The sequence below is a fragment of the Rutidosis leptorrhynchoides genome, chromosome 9 (genome assembly GCF_046630445.1).
Source record: "Rutidosis leptorrhynchoides isolate AG116_Rl617_1_P2 chromosome 9, CSIRO_AGI_Rlap_v1, whole genome shotgun sequence".
Classification (NCBI taxonomy): domain Eukaryota; kingdom Viridiplantae; phylum Streptophyta; class Magnoliopsida; order Asterales; family Asteraceae; genus Rutidosis; species Rutidosis leptorrhynchoides.
The window spans coordinates 303,325,407-303,344,539 of record NC_092341.1 but is presented as its reverse complement, the minus strand read 5'-3'; the positions used below and the strand labels follow the sequence as shown (position 1 = coordinate 303,344,539).

General features: G+C 31.7%; 2 protein-coding genes across 2 annotated transcripts; one reads left to right on the top strand and one right to left on the bottom strand.

Annotated features, from left to right (window-relative positions):
- Positions 1-1,963: 1,963 nt before the first annotated feature.
- LOC139867572 (uncharacterized) lies at positions 1,964-7,664 on the bottom strand. The gene is made up of 12 exons (XM_071855940.1): positions 7,375-7,664; positions 6,488-6,707; positions 6,190-6,390; positions 5,989-6,059; positions 5,734-5,896; positions 4,700-5,290; positions 3,645-4,025; positions 3,219-3,294; positions 3,049-3,112; positions 2,804-2,939; positions 2,591-2,704; positions 1,964-2,396 (listed from the first exon to the last, which is right to left on the bottom strand). The coding sequence occupies exons 1-12, from the start codon at positions 7,662-7,664 to the stop codon at positions 2,331-2,333; spliced, it is 2,373 nt and encodes a 790-aa protein (XP_071712041.1). The 3' UTR covers positions 1,964-2,330.
- A 6,268-nt stretch (positions 7,665-13,932) lies between these two features.
- Positions 13,933-15,985, top strand: LOC139867209 (putative F-box protein At1g19160). Its single transcript, XM_071855542.1, has one exon. The coding sequence runs from the start codon at positions 14,182-14,184 to the stop codon at positions 15,484-15,486; it is 1,305 nt and encodes a 434-aa protein (XP_071711643.1). The 5' UTR covers positions 13,933-14,181; the 3' UTR covers positions 15,487-15,985.
- Positions 15,986-19,133: the final 3,148 nt, after the last annotated feature.

The following is a 19,133-nucleotide window of genomic DNA, read 5'->3' as shown; positions in this document are numbered from 1 at the left end:
AATATTTTTGTAATTTTATGAGATATTTCATGCTAGTTGCCAAATGATGGTTCCCAAGTGTGTTAGGTGACTCACATGGGCTGCTAAGAGCTGATCATTGAAGTATATATACCAATAGTACATACATCTAAAAGCTGTGTATTGTACGAGTACGAATACGGGTGCATACGAGTAGAATTGTTGATGAAACTGAACGAGGATGTAATTGTAAGCATTTTTGTTAAGTAGAAGTACTTTGATATGTGTCTTGAAGTCTTTCAAAAGTGTAAGAATACATATCAAAACACATCATGTATATACATTCTAATGGAGTCGTTAAGTCTTCGTTAGTCGTTACATGTAAGTGTTGTTTTGAAACCTTTAAGTTAACGATCTCAATTAATGTTGTTAACCCAATGTTTATTATATCAAATGAGATGTTAAATTATTATATTATCATGATATTATGATGTACGAATATCTCTTAATATGATACATACATTAAAATATCGTTACAACGATAATCGTTACATATAAGTCTCGTTTCGTAATTCTTGAGTTAGTAGTCTTGTTTTTTACATATGTAGTTCATTGTTAACACACTTAATGATATATTTAAATATCATTTTATCATGTTAAATATAGTGTATCAATATCTTAATATGATACATATGTATTTAGTAGACGTTATCATAACGATAATCGTTATATATATCATTTCGAGTTTCTTAACTTAGTAATCTCATTTCTTATGTATATCACACATTGTTAATATACTTAGTGAGATACTTACTCATCATAATCTCATGTCAACCATATATATATGTCTATATATACCACAACATGTAGTTTTTACAAATTTGTAACGTTCGTGAATCGCCGGTCAACTTGGGTGATCAATTGTCTATATGAAATTTATTTCATTTAATCAAATCTTAACAAGTTTGATTGCTTAACACGTTGGAAACATTTAGTCATGTAAATATCAATCTCAATTAATATATATAAACATGGAAAAGTTCGGGTCACTACACGTTCCCCTTCTTTCTTGACCTTGGGTTAGCATCACTAAGTAGACATCTTGAAACATCTCTATTCATAACATACCACGCTTTACAAAAACCGTCCCACGAGGATACCTCACAATCGCAATAACATCTTCCACTACGACCGATTAAAACCGGTTTAGGCCTTTCAACGTTTGATTCAACCTTTCTATTTGCCAACAATTCTTCTTTCTTTTTCTTTTTCTCCTTCAATCGATTCAATCTAACCACGAACGTAATATTATCATCATTCGGCTCCGACACATCACTAGCACCAACATTAACATTGTTGACCTTAATGATACCAACATTAACTTGCATCCTTGTAATTAAATGGTCAAAACCATCCACTGCATGCATATCCTTGCTTGGTTCAACATCCTTAACTACCAAATCATTATTTCTATCACCTACATTAACCAATTGTGATGTTTTACTCACTGACCCATCAATAGAGTAACCTGGTAGCACACTAACTTCATCATTAAACTCCAGGGATCCAAATTTAATAGTTGAACCAATTGCACTCGTATCAAACCCCGCAACAGAAACCATTTTCATACTAACTGTAGTAGGATCAACCTCAGCGGAATTAATCAAGTCAGTCACATTATCAATTGACAGTTGACACTTCTGAATCATACTTCCAGCCTCAACATTAACAGTTGACAATTTCGGATCAACTGTAACCCTCTCATTAGTAAATCCCACATCAGAATCAAAAATATTATTAGTTTGATTCAACTTAACGGCAACGTCATCAATTTGTGAGGAGTAAAGTGGGTGATCTCTTCTCCTATTCTTCTCCACATCTTCTCTTCTCTTCTCCACACCGGTTTTAAGTATTGACCTAGGTGTTTTTGGATATTTTAAGTGTAAAACTAGACTTGAATTAATTCATGATTTTAACACCAATAGCAAAAAGAACTTGGCCGTTTATAAATGATATAATCAAATATAAGGAAATTTTGGGCAATCCAATTACAGTAGCATATGTGTCTTCTCTAACCAATTTCGAGATAAATAATAAAAATAAAGAGAAATGATATTAGGGCTTAATAATTGGCCTCATTAATGGTCTAATGCCACATGCTAATTTTGATTGTGTTTAAAAGAGGATGCACTTTCAAACACAATGTATGATGAATGACGTGACATTAGGACAACATAAAGCTAATTATTAGGCGTACATATCGTTTCTCTACAAACAATTGCCAAAAGAATGTAGAATGAATGCGGTACATGATCAGAATAGAATCCAAAACTCCGTTGACACAACGAGTTTTTTTTAAGGATCGAAGTAATTTAATCAATCCAGGTTGCACCAACCATTTTAGCCATGAAACTGTATGAATCTGCCCATTCATCTATCTGCAAAATTAAATATATTAAGGTTAAACAAATTCAACTCAAAGATATAACTGATATTCATCAAACATCTAAAAGGATACTTTTTTAATTTAAAAAGTAACTGGTTAGACACTAAAAAGTATGAACATGAGGGTTATTTTAGGATGTATAATTTGGATCAAGACAAGAATAAAAATGATGATTTAAATTCATACCACTTTTTTTGTAGGGCGTCCAGATCCATGGCCAGCCTTAACATCTATCCTGCCAAGAATCGGGTTGGTCTGTGGGCTATTCTCCAAGCTTGTGTACAGTACATATTGCATTGTCTAACAATAAAAATAAACCAACAATTAATCATATTTCGATATAACAAAGATGAAAGTAAATACAAAATTACAAGTTAATTTAGTTACTGAATTATATACCGCTAATAACTTTAAAGTGTGCAAGGGCACAACCCTGTCATCATGATCAGCTGTCAACAACAACGTTGGGGGATATTGACTAGTCTTATCATTAGATTGCTCCCAAGGTCTCCTGACATTATGCAGTGGCGAATACCTGACAGAAAGAAATTTACTTTTAATTTGTACTGATATTTAATTTTAATTAATAATGATGAAAATTTGGTTACATGTATATATTGATCACTGAGACGAAAAATACTCACTTGATTAACCATTGGAACTCTTCTTCCTTGTCTGAACAGCCATAGTCGGATGTCCATGCATGACCTAGCAATACCCAAAAATAACAAAATAATTAACAAATGTGTAACTATAGTTTAGAGGGTGTTAGCATTATGAAAGTGTTAAAATATGATTTACTGAGTAGGCTTACCGATTGTAAACTTGTGAAACCTAAGCATGTCCATAACACCAACATGAGCAAGCGCACAACCAAAGAGATCAGGCCTCTGTAATTACAAAAAGTTAAATTCATTGTATAATCATAAATTTGTAGTATGATTATAAAAAACTAAGGTGGTGTATGTGGTTTAAAGGTCTGTATGCTGAATATTGAAGACTGTTTGTTTTTTTGTCTGTAAAATAACTTAAGTCTGTCTGCAGCACTTAGATGCACATTTCTAAGTGTGCGAAATTACAGACAGAATAAGACATTATGTTATCTTATGTCTTCAGAAAAACAAACAGTCTGCAGTAAAAACGTCTTCGAGCGCGCATACATAAGACATAATAAGATCTGCAGACCGAAAAACAAACGACACCTAAATATTTGATCAGTTTCTAAAAGATGGATTAGTACCTGATTAATGCAAGCCCCAATTAGGAGCCCACCATTGCTTCCACCTTCGATGGCTAACTTTTTAGGTTGTGTGTAACCCGACGATACAAGATATTCAGCACTAGAAATAAAGTCATCAAAACAATTTTGCTTTTTTGCAAGAGAACCATCTTTATGCCATTCTTCACCGTATTCTCCACCACCACGAATGTTAGCGATACAAAAGACTAAACCTAAATGCCTCATCATTACAACACGGCTCACACTAAAATATGGTGTCAAACTGATATTAAATCCACCATATCCATATAACAAACATGGATGGGATCCATCTAGAATTATATCCTTTTTGGCCACAACGAACATTGGTATCTTGGTACCATCTTTACTAGGCACAAACACCTGAAACATAAAAACATTAAAGAGAGATCACTTTAGTGTTGTTTGTTTTTTAAGATGTTTTTCTCTGAAAATGTATGGACTATGTCTATAAAAGAAGATGTGGTCTAAATGTCTGTATTATGTTGTATGTCGAATAGTGATTACAGTATGTTTTTATGTTTGCAAAATAACTTAATCCTGTTTGCAGCACTAAGAAGCATATTTCAAAGTCTACGAGTTTGCAGACAGAATAAAACATTATTTTATCTTGTGTCTTCATATGGTGCAGTAAGAACGTATGAGGGCGAGTAGACATAAGACATAACAAAATCTGGAGATGAAAAACAAACAACGCCTAAATACTTCTATACTGAAATGAGATCTACAATAAAGCTTATAGCCTACTTTAAGTAAATTTATATTGACACTCCAATATCTTATACGCATCTAAGATTGCAAGGCCAAAACTTATACACCCGGGTTGCAGGAGCAATTTCAACTCATTTCCTTCGGTTATATTTAATATCCAATAAAATGAAGGGCAAAACAACTAAGATAAAACTGGCTAAATGTTTCGGATGTCATCAAAAGTGTATTTTACTACAGAAAATATCTAGAAACACTTTATTCTGTACAAACCAGGATCCACAATTTCATATCAAACTATAAAATCTTTGAGGAATTATAATGCATACCTGGCTGACATGAAACTCGGTCTGATCGAAACCAGGAACCACAATTTCACGAAATGCTTTCAAATCTGGAATCCCGGTTTCTAAGTTGCATTGATATATGGTCCCAGGAGTAAGAAAGCTAGTAAAGGCAATAAAAAACAAGCTATCTTTTCGGCGTGCGCTGACATCATCCACACTACCAATGCTGATGGGAAGATGATGTAAAAGGGACCCACTTTGTAAATCTCTTAACTGCAAAATGTGTTTGCAATCACTCATATAACTAACTACAATTTGATTTCCATTAACAGCAACAGCTGTATCAAGCACATCATTATCAGCTTGTGGAATGATCTCAGTCCACACGTTTGGGTCGTTTAGATCGACTCTAACTAGTTTGTACTTTGGAGCGTCTTTATTTGTTAGAAAGGTGAAAACGGTGTCATCGTTTGCAATGGCTTGGTACATTGCTTCAAAGTTGTCAATAAGCTTAACAAAAGGAAGACTTTTCTTTTCTTTACATCCTTTAATTCCACCTGGTAGAGTAGATATATCACAGTAATAAAATTTGTTCACAGGATCACACCCCTCGTTAATATAAAGAAGAACAAACTGCACGAGAAATTAAAATAAATTAATCACGCGATACATTGAGATATACTCTGTACTATATATAGATAGGGAATTGCATAAAAGGTAACAAATTTCACTCAAGTTTGTTCTCACTTGTTAAAAGGTACAACCTTTGGAAAAAATAAATCCATTCAACTAGATAGTTAACATAACTCAGCTAAGTAGAAAACTGAAAGCAGCTGCAGATATGACCATTTCAACATATTTTACAGCCAGGCACTTAAAACACCTTGTTTTAAATGATAAAAAAAATTCAAAGTTGGATACCCAAAACAGATATAATTATTGCTTCTTAGTTTTAAAACAAAAGCTTTCTTGAGTTTGTAACCCTTTTTTATAGTAAAAGATACTATCTTATCCATAATAGGAATTTGGAGATAGCTGGCTACCATTTTATATATTATAGATATATATATTTTTACCTTCCCATCTTCTGTTACAGAGGCTCCAACTGTGTACTGTGGGTTATCAGGGTTTTCCCAGCATAAAATATCTTCAGATTGATCAGTTCCCAAAAAATGGTAATACAACTGATGATCAAGATTCGCGTTTGTTTCTGTACCAGCATCCAAATTTTCTCCTTCCCTGTCAATCACCAATATATAAATGTTATATTGTAACAATAGAAAGCTAATGCATCCTAAAGTCAAGAGCTTTTCAGTTGTCTTCGCACTTACTTTGGAGCAGGATAACGGCTGTAGAAGAAACCCTTGCTATCATTTGTCCAACTAATACCCGAAAATTTAACCTGCAACAAAGTAGATGCATCAGCACAAATGTTTGTGTTGTGTGTGTACACAAACTAAGCATTTTTACTCAAGTATCATCTCACAAGCAGATATGCATATACTAGGGAAGTAACTAAATCAATTACTCACCCATGAAATTGTATCAGGCTCAACTTGCTTGTCTTCTATACGCATTACTTTAACAGTCACCCAATCACTTCCACTTGAACTAAGAGCATAAGCCAAGTACTTAGCGTCCTCACTAACAGCATATGTGCTCAATGATACTGTTCCATCTTCACTTAGTCCATTTGGATCAAGCAAAACTTCTGCCTTTCCATCCAAACTATCCTACAAAACCAACAAAATGACAACCCAAGTTTTCAATTCCAAAATGTTAACTCACAACCAAAATAAACACTCAAAAATTAAAGAAACCATATTGTACCTGCATGTAGAGGACTTTCTGAGGTTGAAGACCAGAGTTGTGAAAATAAAAGTATTTATCAGCTTCCCTAAATGGAGCTCCATACTTCGGGTAGTCGTAGAACTTAGTAAGCTTGTCATGAAGCTTTTCCCTAGTCTCGCACTGTTTAAGAACAGATTCGGTCAAATCCACTTGTTTTTTAACAAATTCTTTTACCTCTTCCGCCTCAGGGTCTTCAAGCCTGAAAAACAATACATTGTCAAACATAACACACACACACACACACACACACACTGACATACAAGTACACTCCATACACAACTTTACACACATAGACTTGCAATTGCACTCTATGCGCAATTTTCCAAGTGTAGATACGATAAAATGTAACTTTCAAATAACTTAAATATATATTAAGGTCTAATAGACATCAAACATGTAACTGATACAGCCAGCAACTTATGTCAATCAACAGCCGAGCCATGTGAATCATGCATTCGTCACTTTCCAAATTCACATTTCTACAATCATTTGTCAGTATATGTTGGATTTGGTCAATAAACGGGTAAACGTTGAAGGTTTTTCTCTGTTAAGGCTACCGGAGAGGGATACACGACCAGGTTATCACATGGCGACCCTTTCGGATTAGGTCAATAGTAACATCAATATCTATTAATATATCAATAAATCAATAGAATATAAATATACATATAAAACGATATCAATGTCTATTGAGTTAAGTATAATATGATAATAGCATAAATCTAAGGGACAACTATTAATACAGAGTACAAATTACAAATCAATATTAGAATAAACAGAATAGATACACATACAGACGCATAACTACACATAATCTAATCAATAACAAAATATGAAAAATAATAACGACAAACATAAAATTATACCATCGATAAGGATCGGGAACAGGGACGCCATGGTAGAGATCAACAACGGATTCATCACGACGGAATGAAGGATAGTGAAGAGGCTCGTCGGAGAGAGATATGGATCCCATTGACGGAGAAGAATATAGACGGACAGTAAGAGGAGTAGAGATGCGGGTAAGGTGTTCGACGTTATGCCAAAAATAAGAAGTCGTCTGTGTTGAGTGTTTGAGACGTTTTAAAACCGTACGTGACGACTTTGCGATTGTTGTGGAGAGAATAGCTCGTGCGTTGTGAGCGCATGGTAACATGGTGGTGCCAAGAATGTGGGTTTTAGATAAGGTGCATTATTTTTCTTTTTTCTTTTTTCAAAAACAAATTACAATTAAAACAAAAACCTATAAGGAAACTTAGTAAAAACATAAGAGCCTGATTATATGCGTTTAAATGAGTCGAGTCAGTCACAAGCTACTCGAGCTCGACTCGCTAAAAGTTCGATTCGAGCCGAACCTAAGCGAGCTCGATTCGAGTCAAACCTAAGTGAGCTCGAGTCTGAACCTAAACGAGCTCGAGTGCGAGCTTGAACTTATTTTGAAGCTCATTTAGTAAACAAGCCCTAGCTCAAACTTCATATGTCGAGCTGGAACAAAATCATGAACCTAAACGAATTTGTCATTTATATACACTTTAAATATTATAGAATATTTTGTAACAATATTATATAATAAAAAATTATAATTATAATTACTATTATTAGATGAATAATAATAGTTAAAATAATAATAATAATAATAATAATAATAATAATAATAATAATAATAATAATAATGGTACATATAGTATACGTGGATATATTACAAAATATGAATATAAATGCCAATTAATCAAATAATATAATGAAAAATAATATAATATGGTGTTATTAACGGGTCGAGCTCGAGCTGATGGAGCTTGTAAAATATCAAACGAGCCAAGTTCGTGCTTAATATATTATACTCGACAGTGACGGTACTAGGATTTTATTTCACATGGGGCAAAAAAAACGGTGGTAATTTTTTGGGCAAAATATTGTGATTTTGTGGCAAAAAATAGAGGTTTTGGTGCAAAATTTTAACGTTTGTGGACAAAATTTGAAGATTTTGGGGTAAAATTTGGAGATTTTTGGGCAAAATTTAAAGGTTTTGGGGCAAAATATGTAGGTTTTGAGACCAAAAAAAATTCACTTGGGGCAAAGTCGAAAAATCCTAAAATTTTACACTGAAAATTGCAAATCCACTGAGGGCGGCTGCCCCCGCCTGTCCCTTAATAAAACCGCCCCTGATACTCGAACCGAGCCGAGCTCGAGCTCTTTGAAATTTAAACTAATCGAGTTCGAGCCTAGTTGAGCTCGAGCTCGGTTTGACTCGTTTACACCCCTAAGCCCAACCAAAAGATACAGCAGTACCGGATCACCCATTGGGACTTAACCACTCACGCGTTCATCTTATGCAGTTATATAACCCGCCCCCAACTGCTGCAAATGAGGAAACCCGGCCCAATTCGAGGGCATGAGCGGTAAAAACCCCTCTCTCACTGCCTCTGCAACGCGATGTGCGGAAGACACTTTGGGTGAAATTCAAGGGTAAACGGGCAACCTTGTGTGCAATGTTGCACCTTATGGGAGTCGAACTTGTGACCTCTCACTAAGAGAGACAAACCACTACCACATGAGCCACAACACAAGGTTCACAAAGATTTCTGATTGGTGGATAATGAAGTTAGTGAAATTCTCTTCAACTTTGTGTAAAAAGTAAGTTGCCACCTATGATAAAACGAAGATAGTAAGTATTATACGCTAAAGAGTATATAAGTTAATTTATATTTTAGTATACAGTATAATACATCAATTTTTTTACTAGAAGTTATATAATACATCAATTTTTTTACTAGAAGTTATATAATACATCAATTTTTTTACTAGAAGTTATATGAAAAATCAAACATTTATATGTATTTAATTATCTTAATCTTAATATTAAAAGGAACATAATAAAATGTATGATATTAACAATCTTTTAGATTAATAAGGGAAAAATAATTAACTGCTTTTAATTAACGGTTAATGTGACAATTAGAGAAAAAAAGTAGACCAGTTTCGAGTTTGATATATAAGTATGGTAATATGAAATACTTCATAGAATATAGCAAAAGTTGTAATAGTAATGTTAAAGATTTACTTTATGTAACTCGTTATATGATTACAAATATATCATAACTATTTTCCATAGCAACGTGCGAATTTAATCTCATTTTTTTATACAAAACATGACGAATTAAATCACACGTTAACCTTACAATGTTAAAATTCCGACTGAAACATATGAAAACTGAAAGGACCCGTTCATATCGATTATAAACGATTCACAATAGTTGATTACATCGCGAGATATTTGACCTCTATATGATACATTTTACAAATATTGCATTCGTTTTTAAAAGACAACCTTTCATTTCATCGAAAGTTGACAGACATGCATACCATTTCATAATATCCAAACTATAAATGACTAATCTGTCATTTACTTAATAATAATCTTTATTGAACTCAACGACTTGAATGCATCGTCTTTTGAAATATGCCAAGAATGACTCCAAGTAATATCTTTAAAATGAGTAAATGCACAGCGAAAGATTTCTTTCATACCTAAGAATAAACATGCTTTCAAGTGTCAACCAAAAGGTTGGTGAGTTCATTAGTTTATCATAATCATTCATTTCCATCATTTTAATAGACCACAAGATTTCATATATTGTCACGCGCAACTCGCGAATTAAAATTCATTCATATGGATTGAACACCTGGTAACCGACATTAACAAGATGCATATAGAATATCCCCATCATTCCGGGACTCACATCAGATATGATAAATCGAAGTACTAAAGCATCCGTAACCCGGATGGGGCTTGTTGGGCCCGATAGATCTATCTTTAGGATTCGCGTCAATTGGTGGAAATTATCATAAACACCAATTCTAAGGCTACCAAGCTAAAAAGGGGCATATTCGATTCGATAATCCAACCATAGAATGTAGTTTCGATTACTTGTGTCTATTTCGCAAAGCATTTATAAAAGCAGCACATGTATTCTCAGTCCCAAAAATATATATAGCAAAAGCATTTAAAAATGGAGTAATGAAACTCACAATACGATATTTTGTAGTAAAAATATGCATACGACGATACTGAACATTGCAAGGTTGGCCTCGGATTCACGAACCTATATCATTTGTATATTTATTAATATTCATAGTTGTAATTGAACACATATATAAATGTATTAGTTATATCATTTTTATGTTAATAATATATTTATTTTTTATATGTTAATTTTGTATATATAAAAATATTAAATTTTATTATGTTATATATATCAAATATTTTATATGTATATGCTTCATTTGTTTGTTAAAATAGTAGTTATATTAATACTAAAATAATATTAGTAGTGATTAAAATAATGATAATGATAATACCAGTGTTAATAATAATGATAATAATGTTAATGATTTTATTATTAATAATATTAATGATAGTTTTAAATAATAAATCTTATGATAATGATATTAATAGTAATTTTTAATAAAATGAAAGGTTTAATAATAATGATAATGAAAATAATAATTTTGATACTAATACTAACATTTATGAAGATATTTTGTATTCTAATCATAATAATACTAATAATACTAATCCTAATCATAATAATGATAATAGCACTAAAATAGTAAGGTTAATAATATTATTAATAATTTCAATAATAATAACGATAATGTTAATATTAATATTACTTAATAATAATACTAGTAATAATAATGATAATATCATAAATTTCATTAATAATAATAATAATCATATAGTTAATAATAATAACTAACATAATAATAGTAATTAATAATAATAATTAATAATAATAATAACAATAATGATAATGATAATGATAATGATAATAATTATTATAATTATAATTCTAATAATAAGAAATTAATAATAATAATCAGAATAATAATAATGATAATAATAATAACAATAATAATAATAATAATAATAATAATAATAATAATAATAATAATAATAATAATAATAATAATAATAATAATAATAATAATAATAATAAAAGAAAAGAAAACTACCTTAGAAATCCCTTAAAAAAAATATGCATTGAGCAAGGATTGAACCCGAGACCTCTAGGTACCCAACATAATACCCTAACCACCCTTCCTATTACGTTTTTCTGATTTTATTCCCAGCAAGCTTTATTTAAACCAGTTTCCTATTATCCCTTCTTCTTCACCATAACACAATCGATCCAGTGATTTCTTACTCACAATAGCTAATTAATTTGATCGGTTTCCGAACTTCAAATAGATACGTAAACGATTTATGAGTGATTAAAAGGATTGAAGAAAGAAAAGAAAAAAAAATAAAAAAATAAGAAATCAGAATGGTGCTGCCGTCGTGACTTTTTGAAAAAAAAAATTGATTTCTATTTTGAATTCGTTTTAGACAAATGTTATAACATGAAATAGGTATTAAATCATCCATAGAAATTTATGTAATCATCAATTTAACTGAAGATATCAAAATAAGTTCGAATTTCGCGAAGAACGATTTAGTTGACTTTTTAAAAGTAAAGTCTGACTCATGAATTCACACTCGATATTAAGAATTAAAACTTGAGCTATTGCAGATAGTTTGAGTAAATTATTCCTAACAACTCTGCATTCATAAATTTTCATTTAAATACGGATTAAGGTTTTTCAAAAATTGAGACACAAACAGGGTATATACCTGTGTTCATCTTTTTTTTTTTTTTTTTTAAAACAATAATTTGAGGTAGTTGAAATTACCAGGGTATTTAGATAGTGAAATGTTGGTTTCTCAATGATTTTAGGAACCAAAGGACGATATATAATGGAGTGTGGTGTCGTTCTTCACTGCCCAGACAAGAACAGGAAATAAATGAAAAAATTAAAATAAAGCAGATTATGATAGCTAACGATTTTTAACCTCATCTGATTGAATTTGATTGGTACGTACAGGATTGGATTAGGACTGGTAACAATCTTGGAGACAAAACAAAAATCACATAAAGTCTGATTATGCTTTACAACAGATTTGCAACTTTAATTGAATTGATATATTTAAATATAATATTAATAATTTATAAATATATATATATTACTAATTTAATAATAATAATAATAATAAGGTTGTAATATCATTAAATAAAAGTAATAATGCTGTTATTTTATTTATTTATTTTTTTACTAATAATAATTATTATGCTAGTAATAATAATAATAATAACTATGATAATAATAATATCAAAATAATACTAATATGAATAAAAATCATGATAAAGTAATGATAAGTATAATTTTACATACAAATGATAATTATATTATTATTAATGTTAATGATAATAAAAATAATGATTTTTAATGATAATAATAATATCTAATAATAGTGCAAGTAATAATTAAGATACAACAAGTTACATGTATCAAATTTCATATTAAGAAACAATAATATTAATAATACTGATGTTAATATTGATATTAATATTAGGGTTAATAATACTAACGAAAGTAATAATAATAATAACAAATTATATAACAACTTGTAATTTAATTTAATATATTAATATTACATATTATTAGTTATATCTAAATAACATATATAATATTTATATCCAACCTATATATCATAATAATTATTTATAAAATTCATACACATTTATATATAACCTTATTTTTAATAACCAATTTATTATCTTGTATTTTATTTTACATACTTAATCTTACTGATCTGTTGTATTTTATTATCTCAAATCATTATATATATGCTTTTGTTTATATTCATATATATATATATATATATATATATATATATATATATATATATATATATATATATATATATATATATATATATATATATATATATATAAAATACGTATGTGTATACATTTTTATTTACATATTTACTTATACACAATTGTTCGTGAATCGTCTGGAATAGTCAAAGGTAATTTGAATACATGAATATAGTTTCAAAATTTTCGAGACTCAATATTACAGATTTTGTTTATCGTGTTGGAAACATATAAAGATCAAGTTTAAATTTGGTCGGAAATTTTCGGGTCATCACAAAAACTGGTCGCCTAGAAACATGACGAATTAAAATATATGAAAACTCATATGGTCGCCTAGAAACATGACGAATTAAAACATATGAAAACTGGTCGCCTAAAAACATGACAGAACTCACGCAACTTAAACCATTACTTACAGGAGACAACGTCCACCTGTTGTTGGCATGGAACTCTCCACAATCACAACGGGCTCTGTAGGGCTGTTGTGGATTGATGTGATGTTGTAGGGGAGCCCAACGATGCACACAACGAAGATTGCTTAAACTTGATTGGTTTAGCAATTTTAATTTTTTTTCTAACACATTACACACAACCACCATAACATTAAAACACAACATCTACCACAACAGTGGCGACATCTCACAACAATGTCAAGTACACCGTAAGAAATTCAAACACTTTAGTGTATGGTCTTAACCAGATCGGGTATTCATTTCCCCCCACCCAAGCTCTTTCTTTCTACCAAAAATGGTAACCCTAACCCTAGAAGAACAATAAGCATCACAAACAATAATTTTATCCCCGAATGAAACCATTCACGAAATCCTCACCAGACTTACTCTGAAATCGCTACTCCAATTTCGATCCGTTTCCTAACCAATTTGATATTGATGTTTCAACTGATCTAAAAAAATGGAAATCGAAGAAGAAAATTCATCTCTCGTTACAACTACTTCGAACAAATTTTCAGATAACAACTCTCAAGGTGTTGAATTAGCAACATCTTCATTCCTCAACGATATTCTCGAAGAAATCCTCTTTGAAATCCTGTCACGACTACCGGTCAAAACCCTACTTCAATTCAGCTCCGTTTCTAAGCCATGGCTTTCTCTCATTTCCAACCCATCGTTCGCCAAATTATACTTCAATCGAGCCGTAAATGAACGCCGAACCGCCATATTCATCACGGCTTATGATCCGTACACATCAAAACGACACTTCCTCTCTGTTCCTCATCACAGTGGTCCTGTAACTCATCTCACGACACTCGATCACACTCCGATTAGTCTCAAGAGGGAATTCACTGAAGCCGAACATCTTAACGGATTAATATTATTCAATTCTGGAAATGGATTCGTTCAGAACAATTTCGCTTTCGTTATTAATCCCAGTACTCGTAAAGTATTTAAACTTCCTGGTCCGGCTTCTGTGCCTAGTTACACTTACGGTAAGGTGCATATATGTTACTTTTTCGGGTTCAATGAATCTACAAATGAACATAAGATTTTAAACATTAGGATGCTTGATATTGTATCTGTTGTCCCTTTTAGACCGACAACTATTGAGATTATGATTTTTTGTATGTCGAGTTTAACGTGGAGAAAGATCGACGTGGATCTTCCTTTTGATGTGACTGGGGATGATCATTGGTACGTTGGCACAAAACGTAGTGTTTGTGTCAATAGTGTGATATATGTGATGCTTGAGACTCGGAACCAAATTTTGACGTTCGATTTGAGAACAGAGAAGTTTTCGATTATTAACCTTCCTATTGGATCTTTTGTTCATCAAATGGATAAAAGGTACTGGAAGAAGGGGATGAATATTGTGACGAGAAACCATCCGTTTCTCATGAAGATTAATGGATTTTTAGGACTTATTTGTCGTGGTCTTGAGATGGAATATAACGAAATTGTTGTCTGGATATTGCAAGACTATGAAAATCGTGTTTGGGTTAGGGAAACTGTTACTTTCTCTGATTCTTGGTTCTTATTAGACGGACCTTTCCCGTTAAATCCTGTTATATTGCGTCCTATTCCTCTCGCTCAAAGGAGTTTGGCTAAGGATGTGATCAATGTACCTCTCTTTGACATGGATACTAGAAGTATGAAATCAGTGGAATATGTGCTCGGTTGTCAATCTCTTCGCTCTAGTAGTGTTCGATTTGATCATGTTAGGAGCTATGTTGAAAGCATATGTCCTTTAAAAAGATGGTAAACAGGTACTTCATGATACCAGGTGAGCTCTGATTCTTTGATTTTAAGGAGGTTTCAAAAGTTGGTAGACTAGTTATTATATCCAGATATTATATATTGTTTGTTGTGGTATTGGTTGAGTATTTATTAACAGTTGAGAGAGAGCCTTTAGCTGCTTACATAGATGTTTAAATTTACGAAATTGGTATTAGATTAATTACTTCTATGAGTATGAGCTTTGTACCTTTAGATATGTTTAACATTTGAGTTGTAGATAGGGATGACAATGGTCACTCGATTCATTAAACATACACCCGATCTACCCGATTAATAGCGGATATGGGTGATCTAAATATATGAATGGTGGATATGGATATTGATGATTAATATTGGATATATGTGATAATATAAATCCTTGGATATATCTGTTATTACCCAAACCACATATATACATAATATACTTGGTAAATGGATCAGGCTGGGTCGGAACCTGAAATGCGTTTGGGTCGAAATGGGTCTAATATGTTACGGGGTCAAACATGTCGGATCTAAATGGGTGGGTTTGCATTGAGAACCGTGTCTTAAAGTTTCGTGATATGCGTTTCGGCTTCAGTTTCACGCTTCGATTTTACAATTCAGTTTCAGTTTTTTGTTACACGCTTCGATCTTAGATTTGCGTTCCAGGTTTCATATTCTTGTTTCACTTCTCACATTCGCGTTTTTGTTTTCACTTACGGTTAGCGCATTTAAGTTTCAATTTCGCGTTTCAGTTTTTAGTTATGCGTTTTAATTTTTAAATTGGCGTTTCAACTTGTAGTTTCGCGTTTTAATTTTTAAATTGGCGTCTCAATTTGTAGTGTTTCACTTTTCAGTTTTAAATTTTCCGTTCCAAGTTTTAGTTTAGCAAAACTGGAAAACCGAAATTGGAATGCAAATATGAAAACAGAAACGCGAAATTGAAAATTGAAATGCGAAACTGTTAAAAACCGAAATACAAAAGTGAAAATTGATACGTGAAACTGCTAAAGATTTAAATGCGAAACAGAAAAATTAACAATGAAAATTGAAAGAAAAATGAAAAAAACGTAAAACGAAACGCAATACAGAAAATGAAATCTGGATGTAAAAACTGAAACGTGAAAATGAAAACTTAAACGTTGAACTGAAAACTTAAATGTAAAACTGGAAATTGAAACGCATAATTGAAAACTTAAACGTGAAACTGAAAAATGAAACATGATTTAATCATCGTTTTTTTCAAGTCGCACATTCGTATCGTTATGGCTAATCGTAATATGAGGTCAAATTACAAATTAGTTTTGGAATTTCGAAAGTTCTTAAACGGATAGAAGAGTTGCTGAATTGTCGATAGAAGAATTTCCTTACCTATGTAACACAATCAACTCCGTTAGTAGCTACTTCCCTCATTCCATTCATTCCCTCCCCTTTCATTCTTGGTGAAGGAGGATCCATTTGAGAGTGTAATAGAAATTTAATTAAACTTATTGGAGTTTAAGTCCACAATCAGGCTTGGAGTATCTAACCTAACATATCATATAATGGTGTGTTGCATATAATGCTTCAACGTAGAAATGAAATTCTGGCATTTGACGTGTGAAAAGCAAATTTTTCTATAATTAACCTTCTATGTCAAGTCTGATGCTATCTCTTAGACCACCCACAGTGTAGCGTGAACGGGGCAAAAACACCACCATCACGCCACCATCGTGCCACTGTGCGGCGTGATGGTGGTTTTTTTCCGCCGGCGCGATGAGGGGATCACGGAGAAGGGTTGAGCGTGAAGGGTTTTTTGGGCCAATGAGGAGCTGCCAACTAATGGAATGGAATGCTTGAAACTTCTTTTTTTTTAATTTGATCAATGGAATGGAATGCTTGAAGCTTTTTTTTTTCCGGCGATGAACATCAAACCATGAAGATGAAGATATTTTTATTAAATTTCAACTTTAGTCCCTGAATTATGAATAAAGTTTACTTTATAATCCCTAAAGTATTAAACTAGTTTAAACAAAATTCTAAACTTTATTTTAGTAATTAACTATAATTTTATTTCATAACATTATGTACGTATTTATATTTAAATATTAATAATTTATATAATTTAAAAAAATTATAAAAAATGAAAAAGAAAAAAAAACTGTGGGGCCTACTTTCGTATCACACAACCATCACGCATACCACTACAAACTCAATCACGCCATCAACTTGCCAAATCAGCACTATACCCCATAAAAACACCCCGTCACGCCCCATCACCCCGTCACCACTAAGACTTTATATAACGCAGCGCCATAGCACCGATTTCACCACCATCACGCCATGGTGGCGCCGTAACGCGGCGTGATGGAGCTCAATTTTCTCCTGCGCGATGGCCGCATCACCTGGCGTGAGGCTTGCTGCAAGCTTTGTGATTGGCTCCCCAAAATATATCCGTTGCATATATCGGATTTTTTTAGTTCCTATTTTGATTTTATTTTGTTTCTTGATTTTGATTTTGGTAAAGTTTGCAAGATGAAGAAGATGAGGTATTAATCTATATATCTAAATGCATAGACTAAATGAATAGTAGCCCTAACAAGTTTCACACATTCACTCAAACTTTTAATTTTTCCACAACTCAACCAGAATCTATATATCTATATGTCACACACTAAATGAATAGTACCCTTAATAAGTTTTACAAATTCACCCAAACTTATATATCTAAATGTACAGACTAAATGAATAGTAGCCCTAACAAGTTTCACACATTCACTCAAACTTTTAATTTTTCCACAACTCAACCAGAATCTATATATCTATATGGCACACACTAAATGAATAGTACCCTTAATAAGTTTTACAAATTCACCCAAACTTTTTATTTTTCCACAATTCAACCACACCCTTTTTTATACTTAATTTTAAAGCTTTTATAAACTTACCCTAAAGTTTTCACATTTTATAATTTAACCATTAAACTTCTCATCCATTATAAATCGACCACATAATTTTTACTAACTAATAACTATTCATTATTATTATTATTAAATGAACCACATACTTTTTCACTTTATTATTGTTTAACTTTTTTTATTTATTATAAATTAACAACGTACCTCATTATATATATATATATATATATATATATATATATATATATATATATATATATATATATATATATATATATATATATATATATATAGGGGCAGGATCAATAGGGAAGTAACCAATCGGGAGAAGCGGGGGGAAGCAAATTTTTTTTTTCGTTTTTTTTGAAATTTTTTTTTTCGGCATCAAGATCACACGAAAATATGAACATTTAGAAGAGACACTTCGTGATGAATGTTATTATTTAGGCGGGAAAACGATCGACAAAAATAACATTCAAGATAATATTGTTCGTGAAGAATATGAACGTTTTTTTTTTTCTTCATGTTTTGTGAAGTAAAATTTAGCCCGATTTAGAGTTTAGGGTTTAGGGTTTAGGGTTTGGTGCTTTGGGTTTATGGAAATAAACCCAAAACACCAAACCCTAAACCCTAAACCCTAAACCCTAAATTCTAAACCGTTCGTGTTAAAAACTCAATCTAAATCCTAAATCTACCCTAAACCCTAAATTTCTAAACCCTAATATCTAAACCCTATAAACCCTAATATATAAACCCT